Genomic DNA, 14329 nt, shown 5'->3' on the forward strand with positions numbered 1-14329 from the left:
CCAGATTCTGTGCACATTCATTGGGCCTACAGGGTGAAATTAATGATACATTCATCCAACTCAATGGATTTCTTTACAACTAGTATTTCGGAGTTACTTGCTTTTGAGGTTTCGTTTTCCTTTTCTCTTTCAGCTTATCAAGGCCGTAAGCCAGTTAATAGCAGATGCTGGAATTGGAGGCTCTCGGTTTCAACATTCCCTTGCAATTACCAATAATTTTGCTAATGGAGACAAGCAAATGAAAGTAAGAAATGCTTTGTGGACTTTTTTAAAGAATTGGTAATAAACTAAACTGGATTCTTTTTGCGAGATACCAAAATCATAAAAAATACAAATTCTGTATTTTGTTTATTTACCCTTTGAGTACTTATAGTGAGTCCGCTTGCTTAAATGGATAATCAGCTCTTACACTTTCAGCATATACTCAGTTTAGTGGAATTTCCAAGATACGGGGTTGAATGATACTTAACAAGAAAACTAACCACAAATATCAGATACCAAGAAACAGTGTTTCTCTCATAATCCCATTCTTGGTCAAATTCATTTTATCTCTTTTAAAACTTTCTGGAGAGGCTTCCCTGGTGGCACAGTGGTTGGGAATCCACCTGCCAATGAATGCAGGGGACACGGGCTCGAGCCCTGGTCCAGGAAGATCCCACATGCCGTGGAGCAACTAAGCCCGTGCGCCACAACTACTGAGCATCCGCTCTAGAGCCTGCAAGGCACAACTACTGAAGCCCATGCACCTAGAGCCCATGCTCCTCAACAAGAGAAGCCACTGCAATGAGAAGCCCGTGCACCACAACAAAGAGCGGCCCCTGCTCACTGCAACCAGAGAAAGCCCGCACACAGCAACAAAGACACAACGCAGCCAAAAATAAATAAATAAAACAAATTAATTAAAAAAAAAAAAAACCTTTCTGGAGACTTGTCCTTCAGTTATAATATTGAAAAGTTCAGGGATAGAGCCTGGTGTCAGGCATGGCTGAACCCAGGGATTAAAATAATGTTTTCAGATCCCCTTCCCCTACTGCCTCTATTTTTACTTCTCTCTTTGCCTCTCAGTTCAGTTTTCTTCTTCCTTTACTTCATTTACAGGTAGGCTCTCCCCATGAGCTTACTCTCTCAGAAATTCTGAGGACAATGGTATATTCTACGGGTGGGAAAAGCACCTTGTTCTATATCGCCAATTAAAGTCCCAGGACTGAGTCTCTTTGATCCAACCTTGTTTCATATGCGCATCCCTAAGCCAATCACTGTGACCTGGAGTATAAAAGAATATGATTGATTGGCCAGGCCCATATCATGTGTCACCCCTGGTGCCTGGGTGTGAAGTAGACCCATTCAAATCATGTGAACTAGAGCCAGAGAGGATGCTAGAGGATGCTGGGATGCTATTACTAGAAGAAGGTAGGCTAGGAGACAAAATGGAATCTACTACAATTCATCTTCAAATGGGTACAGCTGCAATCACAATACACAGAATTTGTCCATAAAGAATATACATATTTGTGAACAATATTTAGAATGCACTAGACTGTGATGCCAAGCCATAGCTAAAAACGTAACTTGAAGTGAGTTAATTTGTGAGTTCTAAACAGATAATGACCCAGCCTCTCTGTTTTCCAAAGAACAGCAATTTCCCAGCAGAGGTGAAAGATCTGACTAAACGTATAAGGACTGTTTTAATGGCCACGGCTCAGATGAAGGAGCATGAGAAGGATCCCGAGATGCTGGTGGATCTCCAGTACAGCCTGGCAAACTCCTACGCAAGCACCCCCGAGCTACGGAGGACCTGGCTGGAAAGCATGGCCAAAATTCATGCGAGAAACGGAGATTTATCTGAGGTGATTAGCAAAGACTCAGTCATTCTTCATTAGGTGTCCTCTTGATCAGGATAATTGGGTTATCATTTACAGCAGGAATATAAAAAGTTATCATATTTCCCCACTAAAGTTGATATGACCTAATTATATGTTATGTGCATTACATTTGCATGTAGGATTCGAGGCTGCCTAACTCCAGGTAAATAATATCAAATAAAAGCCAGTGTCTTGGGGGCCAACTGCAGTTGTAGGATGTGTAATGGAGACCAAATGCTAAAAGCCTGAGGCTAAGGAGGATGGTTGTAAGGGTGTCTGGAAATTGAGTTATATAAGTTGATGTTCTGTGTGTTAAAACTTCTTCCCTGGAATTGGGGTTGAATGGGGAAGCTCACCGTTGAGGTGAGTCAACTTAGGTTAGGTTAATCTGTCCTCCTGTGCAGCTAGCCTGAACTAGCATTGGAAAGGTTAAAACCCCTAAAAGGCACATGAGAAGAGGCCACTGTGTGATGGTTATAAATCAATAGGTAACTTTTTATCTTTTTAAACATCTTTATGGGAGTATAACTGCTTTATAATGGTGTGTTAGTTTCTGCTTTATAACAAAGTGAATCAGTTATACATATACATATGTTCCCATATCTCTTCCCTCTTGCGTCTCCCTCCCTCCACCCTCCCTATCCCACCCCTCTAGGTGGTCACAAAGCCCCGAGCTGATCTCCCTGTGCTATGTGGCTGCTTCCTACTATCTATTTTACATTTGGTAGTGTATATATGTCACTGCTGCTCTCTCACATTGTCCCATCTTATCCTTCCCCCTCCCTGTATCCTCAAGTCCATTCCCTAGTAGGTCTGCGTCTTTATTCCCATCTTGCCCCTAGGTTCTTCATGGCCATTCTTTTGTTTGTTTTTTAGATTCCATATATGTGTGTTAGCATGCGGTATTTGTTTTTCTCTTTTTGACTTACTTCACTCTGTATGACAGACTCTAGGTCCCTCCACCCCACTACAAATAACTCAATTTCATTTATTTTTATGGCTGAGTAATATTCCATTGTATATATGTGCCACTTCTTCTTTATCCATTCATCTGTTGATGGACACTTAGGTTGCTTCCATGTCCTGGCTATTGTAAATAGAGCTGCAATGAACATTGTGGCACATGACTCTTTTTGAATTACGGTTTTCTCAGGGTATATGCCCAGTAGTGGGATTGCTGGGTCGTGTGGTAGTTCTATATTTAGTTTTTTAAGGAACCTCCATACTGTTCTCCATAGTGGCTGTATCAATTTATATTCCCACCAACAGTGCAAGAGGGTTCCCTTTCCTCCACACCCTCTCCAGCATTTATTGTTTGTAGACATTTTGATGATGGCCATTCTGACTGGTGTGAGGTGATACCTCATTGTACTTTTAATTTGCATTTCTCTAATGCTTAGTGATGTTGCACATCCTTTCATGTGTTTGTTGGCAATCTGTATATCTGCTTTGGAGAAATGTCTATTTAGGCCTTCTGCCCATTTTTGGATTGGGTTGTTTTTTTTTTGATATTGAGCTGCATGAGATTCTTGTAAATTTTGGAGATTAATCCTCTGTCAGTTGCTTCACTTGCAAATATTTTCTCCCATTCTGAGGGTTGTCTTTTCATCTTGTTCATGGTTTCCTCTTCTGTGCAAAAGCTTTTAAATTTCCTTAGGTCCAATTTGTTTATTTTTGTTTTTATTTCCATTTCTCTAATAAGTGGGTCAAAAAGGATCTTGCCTATGTTTTCCTCTAAGAGTTTGATAGTGTCTGGCCTTACATTTAGGTCTTTAATCCATTTTGAGCTTATTTTTTGTGTATGGTGTTAGGGAGTGTTCTAATTTCATTCTTTTACATGTACCTGTCCAGTTTTCCCAGCACCACTTATTGAAGAGGCTGTCTTTTCTCCATTGTATATTGTTGCCTCCTTTATCAAAGATAAGGTAACCATATGTGTGTGGGTTTATCTCTGGGCTTTGTATCTTGTTCCATTGATCTATATTTCTGTTTTTGTGCCATTACCATATTGTCTTGATGACTGTAGCTTTGTAGTATAGTCTGAAGTCCAGGAGCCTGATTCTTCCAGCTCCATTTTTCTTTCTCAAGATTGCTTTGGCTATTCGGGGTCTTTTGTGTTTCCATACAAATTGTGAAATTTTTTGTTCTAGTTCTGTGAAAAATGCCAGTGGTAGTTTGATAGGGATTGCATTGAATCTGTAGATTGCTTTGGGTAGTATACTCATTTTCACAATGTTGATTCTTCCAAACCAAGAACATGGTATATGTCTTCATCTATTTGTATCACCTTTAATTTCTTTCATCAGTGTCTTATAATTTTCTGCATACAGGTCTTTTGTCTCCTTAGGTAGGTTTATTCCTAGATATTTTATTCTTTTTGTTGCAATGGTAAATGGGAGTGTTTTCTTAATTTCACTTTCAGATTTTTCATCATTAATGTATAGGAATGCCAGAGATTTCTGTGCATTAATTTTGTATCCTGCTACTTTACCAAATTCATTGATTAGCTCTAGTAGTTTTCTGGTAGCATCTTTAGGATTCTCTATGTATAGTATCATGTCATCTGCAAACAGTGAAAGCTTTACTTCTTCTTTTCCAATTTGGATTCATTTTATTTCTTTTTCTTCTCTGATGGCTGTGGCTAAAACTTCCAAAACTATGTTGTATAATAGTGGTAAGAGTGGTCAACCTTGTCTTGTTTCTGATCTTAGTGGAAATGGTTTCAGTTTTTCACCATTGAGAACGATGTTGGCTGTGAGTTTGTCATATATAGCCTTTATTATGTTGAGGTAAGTTCCCTCTATGCCTACTTTCTGGAGTGTTTTTATCATAAATCAGTGTTGATTTTTGTCAAAAGCTTTTTCTGCATCTATTGAGATGATCATATGGTTTTTCTCCTTCAATTTGTTAATATGGTGTATCACAATAGGTAACTTTTTAATGTCTGTTTAGACACTGGGAGGATTTATGTGCAACAATTCACAGCACTCAAGTGGCTTCTGGACACTAAGTGGGGAAGTTCTGCTTTACTGTATTCCCAGGATAGTGCGCTTTTTGGGAAGAGATGAATTTGCGTAGGAAAACTGAAGTCCTTCTAAATACATGTGAAGGACTCTGGGATGGAAGTAGATCTGACCAGAGGCCTCACTTCGTAGCAGTTTGGTGAGGACAAAAATAGCAGCTCCAGTTCCCTTGGACCACCCTGAAAATGGAGGAGTTTCTCCATGAAACTTCAAAAGGCAAAGTTGAAGTCATTTGAACTCTTCAACAGGTCAGGGTCTACTCTGTGTTCAGCAGTGTTTGAGGGCTTTGCAGGAGATTTTACAGAACCAAAAAATGTCGCTCAAATAATCTGGTTGAGGAAAGCACACGTGATACATTAGTTCACACTATTTTATCAAGTGCCGCCTTGTGCGGCTACCATTTTAAAGGCATTAGAAATTCTAAGGGGGACATTACTGGAAGTAGAAAAAAGTAAGAAGATGGCTTATTTTTACTTCTAGTTTATATCCAGGTGCTATTTAGAGAGAGAGGGGAGACATAGATATTATGGAAAGAAGATAATTCTATGGGAAAATTCTTCAGACCCGCTCATTCACCCACCTGAAAACTTCATCAAGAAAAACAAACCAAAAAAAATCCCAAATAGACATTTTATTCTTGATGGTGAACTTTTTGGAAATATAATTGATTCTTATTTCCGGTTCTACCATGAAAAGGATTTCGCTACATATTCTGACTTGGAATACTGACTCACCTTGGATTAGTCCTAATAAGATAGATAGTAAAATCTACAGTATTAGATAAATGGTAAAATCTTCCTCTCAAACTGTTTTCTTTTTTCTTACAGGCCGCTATGTGTTACATTCATATAGCTGCCCTCATTGCGGAATACCTAAAAAGAAGGGGTAAGACAACCTTGTGAGGGGAGAAAGTCCAGAAATCAACATGTTGAAACCTAACTTAAAATGTATTTATTAATTTTAAGTTTTATTAATCTTGATGTTTTATTAAGCAATGTTAATTTTCACAGATATTTCTAATTATGCTGTACTTCTAAGTTTTAACTCTCTCTTCCATGCCATTATCATGTTTATTTTATGTACAACCAGACTAACTGGTCCGCTTCTTAGTTCCAAATGAGAAAGCTTCATTAGTTAACATAAACTTGAATTAACATAAACATGTGACAATGTCCTAACCTCATCTTGCACTACCATAGGTTACTGGAAAATGGAAAAGATTTGCACACCATCCTTTCTCCCGGAGGATATCCACCCCCGTGATAGCAACCTATTACTAACAACTCCCAGTGGAGGAAGTGAGTGATCTAACTGGGCTCCTTTATCCCCAGGGAATGGTGCTGAGAAAACCAAGTCACTGCTTCAATTATTTTTCAATGAAACCTTAAATGTATTCCTAGAAGCAAAAACTATCTCAGACCTACATAACTTACTCCGTAAAAACCTAGAGTTTCTACCATTCAGAAATCCCATCCATCCAAACTTTTATGAAGTTTAGAGACCTAAAGAGCTCTCAGCAAACAGAACTGCATTTTATCCAATATTATGGCCATGTTTTACTACCAATTATCATGGTAGTCTGTCTTCGGGATTTTATTCTGAAATGGATGAATTGTTTAAAATTGCAGGAGAAATCCATTCAACTGTTGAAATGTAATACAACTGCTTATTCAAAATAAGGGGTGCAGAAAGAGAGACATATAAATATAGTGTATATACAGGACTACACTTATAATCAACAGGCTCCATTTTCTTTTTGTAAAGCATACACTGATTCTCACAATTTATAAAATATAATAATTTACAGTATGGTTTTCCTTCAGTTAAAAATATTCCATCTTTAACATTTGATAGAGATTTTCTAACAATAACTAAAGAATTAATCTTTGTTTAAAAAAATTTGTCAATGTAACCTTGCAAAAGTTTGTTCAAACCCATAGTTTATGAACCGTGGTCTCTTTCACATCACTATCTTAACTTTCAAAATTCAGTGGAAAACTCACTGTATGAACAATAGAAACAGGTCTTTAGATGTTAAGATTAAAATACCTAAACAAGAGGGAAAAGGACTTTGGTTACAATATTTTGGAAACATAATTGGTCCCTTATTCTTTTAAATATGTATTTATTTCCTAAAGAGTTTCAGTGGATTTTGCAAATAAGATATTTGAAGCAAATGACCAGACTGAATTCTGAGACAGTGAGCTCACTTGTTTGAGGGCCTTGGAGAAGGGACCAGACCTGGCTTTATGACTCATGTCCACAATAAAAGTCAGGGATCTTCTTGCTCAGTTTCACACTTCCTACTTAGCCCTATTTTTATAGGCAAGTCATCAAAACCATCATTGTTGTATTTAGCATGCCCTTCCTCCCCATCTAATTATTTTCATAATCAGATACCATATAGTTTTATATTCTAACTGAAACAAAATTGGAGAAACCAGGTAAAGCTAGGTGTCAGTTTGAGAAGTTGTAGGTTATGATGTTTCTAAGTCAAAGAATTAAACTGTCCCTTCACTACAATGCACACATGATAAGAATGCAGTCAAACCTCCATATCCGGGGGTTCCAGATCTGCAGATTCAACCAGCCGCTCCATCAGTGAGAACCCATGGATATGGAGGACCAATTGTACTATGCCATTTTATATAAAGAACTTGAGCATTTGTAGAATTTGATATCTGATATCTGTGGAGGTCCTGGAATCAATCCCCTGCAGATACTGAGGGATGACTGTATAGGTGAATTGAGGTGACTCCAGAAAACATGGCTTCCTCAGTTGTACTAACAATCGTCATCATCCCACAGAAGTATGTCATGACTTTTCCTGCTCCAGTCAATGCTCATATAGTTAATGTGTTTAATTACCAAAGAAAAATATTAATAAAAAGTAGGAAAGTAGAATTTTTAATGCAAGGATTCAATTGCAATCATTATTATCATCATTTCTAGCATGTTTGGGGGTGATGTTAGTCATATAGCCAATGATCTGATTATTAAAAATGGAAATATCTATACAAGTATTAACTATAACTTAAAAAGCACTTGCTCCAGGGCAGCCACTGCACTAAGCTCTGTACTGGCCATATCTCCATTAGTTGCCAATAAGGAGTCTGAGTTAGGTGCTGTTATCACCTCATGTTTACAGGTGAGAAAACCTAAAGAAGTTAAGCAACCTGCCGCAGACTCCCTTGTTAGCTTGTGATGGGACTGAAGTTCAAGGGCTGGTCTGTCACTCCAGACTGTGCTCTTAACCTCTGATACTCCCCGACGTTCTGATCTGATCCCTTGATTAGCACATTACCCATTATCAACTGTTTTCATATACATCCGCAGAGCCAGATCTTTTTTAAGCTTGGTGGCCAAGAGGCTAAGAAAATTTGAGAAGTTTTTTAGATAATGCAAAAGAGTGAAAGTTAGTAAGTACTGAGTATTGTCTTTACAATGCACTGATGATACCAGGTGTTTTCTCAAATACTAACACTTTGAATCCTTTCAACATCTTTTGAGATAGATATCAGTGTCTGTGGTTGAGGGATACAGACTCCAAGAGGTTAATTAAACCAGAATATTGGAGTTACATCAATCTGCAAGCCTGTGCTCTGTCCATAATCCCATGCCAGCTCGTTATAGAAAACAGGTCACATGAAAATGATAAAAAATAATTATAAAAAAGGGGAAGATTGGTTGCCTAGAAGAGAATATTTATCAACAATCATAATCTAACCATCTCATTGAGTGTGTGAGCTTTATAACCACCACATGTCACATCATGAAGAAAGGCACTGTCTAATCTAAGCAGGATTTGTCTCAAATAATGATACATTTTGCTTTGTCCTCTCAAGGCATGTTCTCTATGGGCTGGCCAGCTTTTCTGAGCATTACACCAAATATTAAAGAAGAAGGGGCAATGAAAGAAGATTCAGGAATGCAAGACACACCATACAATGAGGTTAGACCAAAATGAGTGTACAGTAATTGAGTAAAAAGATGCATTGAATTGTAACATTAAGCTAAATAGGGGGGAGAAAATCTTACTCAGAAATCAAATAAAGTTATCCTATAACATGACTTAGGCAAAATAAAATGCAGGCTAAAATTAAACTAAGATTAATAGATATCAGATTCCATTGATAAAGCAAAATTTTCAATGAAAATTTAAACTAAATTTTACTTCTCTAAGGTGGAGCCAAATATATATGATCAGCTCTTCTACAAAATATAAAATCTTTAGTCCTTCAGTAAATGTGGTAAGGGATGCTGAAAATTTGTTGAGCTGGTCACAACTTTATTTAATGCATTAGAAAATTTATTAACAAATAGACTTGAGCAGAAAATAACACTAGTTTCTGTAGAAAACCTTCTGGTATGCAAACCATGGTTATTTTTCAAAAGAAGCTCTCTACCTGGAATTACTTAGCAATAATTCAGGTGAAGAAAATAGAGCTCCCCTCCTCAAGTAAATAAAATATTTCATAAGCTAATTTTTTATTCATAATATTACATAGACTTAAAAAAGGATACAGAAAAAAATCTGGGGTAGATTTTAATGAAATTTTATATATGGCTGTACATTAATTTAATGTACATTGAAAATAAATAGTAAATGCAATTATGTATTTATATGAACTATTTCAAATAATGTTTAAAATCTTTTCTTAAAAGACACTGAAAACATTCCAGCAATATTATCCACTTGCTTTAGAGAGTATATAATTTGATTCAGTTGAACATTTATTAAACTACTAGTATATGAGAGGCATTGAGACAAAGATAAGTAAAGCAAATGTATTTGGGAAGACAAAGATAATAAGGCATAATCCCAGCTCTTAAAGAGTTCAGAATCTTGTGAAAGACAAACTTCCTTCAGGGTGGGGCGTAACCAGTCTAAGACCCAGTAACTATAAATCTAGGCATCATATATAGCAGCAATTAAAAGGGGAATATTTTTTTACATGAAAGTGATTGGAATGCAGATGAATGAGGCATAAATAAAAACTCTGCAGACTTTTGCACTGTCTTGACATTTGATGGGACCTGAAGGTGTCAAATAAGAAAATAAGCTTCTTATAGGAGCAACAGCAACTTCACAGGCAAAAGTGTGGGAATTGTAAAGTATTCTGAGAATGGTGTGGTACAGTCTGGTATAGCCAAAGTGTAAAGTCAGTGCGAAAGTGTTGAAAGAGAGTGGCACTGAAAAGGAGGTTGGTGCCTGATTCTGGAGCTCCTTCAATGTCATGCTAGAGAGTTTGGACAGCAGTTCATAGCCACTGGAGTGCCTCCAAAGGTTTAGGGTAGTGGCAAGTTCATGGTCAGGTTTATGTTTTAGAAACAAAGATTACCAGGGAGTAACACATAGGACCAATAGGACCAACTGGCGAGGGAAAACATTAGCTTGAAGACTACTCCAGGGATCTGGGAATGAAGAAACGGGGGTTTGATCTAAGCCAGTGACTGTAGGAATGGAAAAAAAAAAAAAAAAACAGACAGATCTGAATACTTGTTATAGATTTAAATTAGCAAGTTTGAGGCACTAATAAGGAAAGAGAAGACTGCAAGAAGACACCACCATCCCTCCCAGGATGGATGTAACTGCCAATTGCAAAGATAGGGAATGCAGAAATCCCACTATGAAAAAAATGGACCGTTCAACAGTTTTGAAAGCAAGTTTCAGGGATGAGCCACAATCTTCACAGTGTAAAATCTCATTTCCGTTTGCGGAATTGCAGAATATCCTGGTGGAGCAGCTGTACCTGTGTGTGGAGTTCCTGTGGAAGTCTGAGAGATATGAGCTCATCGCTGATGTCAACAAACCCATCATTGCGGTCTTTGAGAAGCAGAGAGACTTCAAAGTAGGTGTTCTAAATATCCTTTAGTTAGTTCAAATATCCTTCATTACACTGGAGAATTACTTACAATTTCCAAAAGTAGAAACTCCCTATTTTTGATATCAGTATCATCTTCACGAAACCCTTCACTTCTGGTTTCAGAAATTATCAGATCTCTACTACGACATTCATCGGTCGTATCTGAAAGTTGCAGAGGTGGTGAATTCAGAGAAGCGGCTCTTCGGTCGCTACTATCGTGTGGCATTTTATGGGCAGGTAAGTTTCCTACAACCAGCATGGCCTCTAAGTTCTATTAAGTGGTTGATTGCTGTTCTTCATTCTTTACAAGACATCTAACTACATGTGCCAAAGGATTGAGGGGGTGGAGGTGGAGGTGGGGATGTGTCTAGGTATATTTGAGTGTTTCTCTGAGTGTGAGGGTCTATATGTTTGGCCAAAGGAACATACTAAATTAAGAAAAAAATGAGCGGAGACCTCCATGGGTCTTAATACACATTGAGGTAAAACAGTGATTTCAAACTTCTTGAAGAAATAGGGCACTTCTTCAACACCCTCCTCCTCCAGTTCCCCCCAAAATGTCTAATTATAGGTTTGCATCATATTTGAAAATGAAATTTAAATGAATATATTTTTGGCAATGAAATCCATAACATTCCAGGAAATAAAGAATTCCTAGGGGCTCTACCATATCAAAGCCATGAACTTTTAACTTTAAAATCATGCATTTTCTTTTCTCCTACTTTCAAACCATCACTGCTCCTAAGCAGAGCATAATCTGGTTGTTTTGTTTCTTATATTGCAGGTCAATATAATTTCAAAGTGATCTTTCTCAGCTTACTGCATGAACAATGAACAAGACTGAAAATATTAGCAAGCCATAGCATTGTCTTAAAAGCAAAGTGAACTTATATATTAACTCAGAATGTCTCTGAGTAGTGCTTTAAGTAGGATATACCCAGTCACCATCCAGGCAGGCTTATAACACTAGTATATTTCAGCAGCCATATTTCAGACTATTGTTTTCATGGAGAATCATTCCATTCTTTTATTTTCGCAGTGGTAATGACTCTCAGCCCTCTCATTTCCTTTTTTTTCTCCCCTCATGTAAGGCACAGTTTCACATGGCTTCTTGTTCTCCTCAGAATCTTTTAAGGCTGCAAACAAATGTGTCAAATCCAGCATGCTCATTCTAGATCACTTCCCACTGAAGTCTTTTGGAAAATATATATTGAAGTCTTTTGGAAAATATATATTGTCCTCTAATCACCAAAGGCAGCTTAAAAACTAATGTCTGAATTAATAAAGACAGCTGCTCTCTCCCTGGAAAGGAAAATGTCACTGGGCAGCCACTTACCATAAACAAATTAATCCAACCGAGATTTCCCCCACTGCACTGGGGGAGCATCAGGACTGTGGAGACAGTCTACAAAAAGAAGCTACATTTACACTTTTGGGGGTTCCCTGGAAAAGAATCTGACCTATCTGAAGTGACAGTGTATATTGGGGAGATAGAAATGTGAGAATCTGCAGGAGAGGAGGAGAGAGAAAAGGAAATGGTATCTTGCAAGTCAGCAATAAACAGAAAATAAATAACTCTTGACCTCAGTGAAACATTAGCAAGAAAAATGGCAGAACACCTCATCAGGAAGGGAATGTGGGAGCTGAGGGATTGTAAGGGAAAGGCAAGGGTTTCCTGGGAATGGCCACAGGCTAACTGAGCAGCATGGATGTAGCTCACAGGACGTACATTCAGCAAACCTAGGTTTGAGTTTACAACGCTTCAGGCGATCTTTCTAATGAAAAAGTGATGAATTGCCATTGAGTCTGGTCATGAAAAGCAGATTGCCTACCTGATGGTTTCTCCAACCAACATCTAAGATACTGATTACTAAACAGGTGGAAACGAAACGATCATGCTCCTTTCCAATGAGATTTTAATGCAGATGTTTACTCTTTTCTTCTTTTGGTCTTGATTGTTCCAGGCTGTGGTAAGTTCTCTCTCTCTCCACTTGCATGCTCTAATAAGCCTCACACTTCCCTCCCTATGGTTTTACTGAACCTTAACTTTTTGTGCAAATGAACATTTGAGATAGGTGAGATAATCCTGCTTCCATTCATTTTGGAGTCATCCTGCATTTCTGGGACTAAATTGTGTTTATTCCATTTATCCGAATTACAAAAATGTATCCTTTATTTTTCATATATAATATCTTTCTGCACAAAGGTCAGTGTAGTCTGAAAACCTGCATACACACACACACAAACACACACACACACACACACAGATAAATATGGGCACCACATATTTGAAATATATGGATAGCAGGCTCAGTATTGGAATTTGCCTGCTCAGTTCAGGCCACCAGAGTTGTAGCTGATTAAGAAGCGCATGGTGGGCAGAATCTCAAAAGTTATATTGGTGGTCCTTGGTGGGCACCTTCCCAGTGTCCTGAAAGGACCCTGCCCTTTTCCAAATGAGTATCCTGGAGAAACAGGGCTCTCTCTCTTTGGTTGTGAGCTCTGAGCATTCTCGAAAGTGATGGTATTAATTCCCAACATAAATGATGAACAGTGAATTAAACCTTTACCCTGTGAATCAGGTTAAGTCTCCTGAGATGCAAAAAGAAGCCGTGTAAGAATTTTAGAGGATGAGCTGAGGGGCAATAACATGCCAAGACCTAGAGCTCTGTGACACAGAATTTTCTCTGTGTTATTTTGAACCATATGAAATTGCCCATAATCAACCTTTTTTTTTACTTACAAAGATGGCAACTTCATGTGGTTCAATGTAATTATTGCTGAGTAAGCTGGAAAAGCTAATTCTTTCAATATCCACATTGTCCACAGTCAGCTCTGCTTCTCTGACCAATACATACTTTTTTGTAATTCTTTAAAATCCCTTTCCCCCATCCATACTATATCAGTATTTTCTACCTTCATCTGTAAATTTGGGGTCCTGTGTCCTTAACTCACCTACTAAAAGAATACTTGGAAACCCCTCTATTAAATAGAATGGGGGAGGTGGGCAATGGGGAAGGATGGGGGAGAGCTACTTTCAAATGACCTAACTTTGTTCTTTTTGCAGATTCCTCAGTAAAGTGTGCTGACTGTGCACCTGACTTTTTGTTTTTAATGTTGCCAGTATTCTCAATTGCCTTTTATTTAAAAGTACAACCTGAGCTTAAAAGGCAAAGTGTCTTGTTAAATCTGCAGACCTGAGGACATGCCTAAGCATGGTACTCTGTAAACTCAAATCCCAGCTGCCTTTGAACAAGGAGAACTAATGGAGGTCATTCTGATAAACAGTCATTTAGAGCCTGTCTTCATTGTTCAAATGATATTCACCTATCCCAAGACACCAAATGGAGAGGGTGAACTGTTGTATTCAAATGGGAGCAGACAGCGCACATCACTTTATATTTGATGATAAAGAAATAGCAAATAGATTTGCACATCCCCCCAGATGTGTGCAGAATGAAGGTTCTAAAGATCTGAAAAAATCTTGACTATTTCATTAGCATAATCTCCATGGTCAGAAAATTTTTTTTCATGATGGTATCTTATGTCCTTGTAAAATTCACCTTTTAATCCAAAT

At 37.9% G+C, this 14329-nt stretch overlaps 1 protein-coding gene across 6 annotated transcripts in view; it reads left to right on the forward strand.

Annotated features, from left to right (window-relative positions):
• The window catches only part of DOCK10 (dedicator of cytokinesis 10), a 292002-nt gene that overhangs the window by 263201 nt on the left and 14472 nt on the right, over positions 1–14329 (forward strand). For 5 of the 6 annotated variants that reach the window (XM_082631248.1, XM_082631249.1, XM_082631250.1 and 2 more), the window contains 7 exons: positions 134–244; positions 1632–1847; positions 5713–5770; positions 6085–6183; positions 8731–8837; positions 10615–10737; positions 10876–10989. In XM_082631248.1, coding sequence (XP_082487374.1) covers positions 134–244; positions 1632–1847; positions 5713–5770; positions 6085–6183; positions 8731–8837; positions 10615–10737; positions 10876–10989 — 828 coding nt within the window. The remainder of the gene's footprint in view (positions 1–133; positions 245–1631; positions 1848–5712; positions 5771–6084; positions 6184–8730; positions 8838–10614; positions 10738–10875; positions 10990–14329) is intronic. The other variant, XM_082631252.1, reaches the window with a different exon arrangement.

The sequence above is a fragment of the Mesoplodon mirus genome (genome assembly GCF_964341445.2).
Source record: "Mesoplodon mirus genome assembly, chromosome: 8".
NCBI classification, from domain to species: domain Eukaryota; kingdom Metazoa; phylum Chordata; class Mammalia; order Artiodactyla; family Ziphiidae; genus Mesoplodon; species Mesoplodon mirus.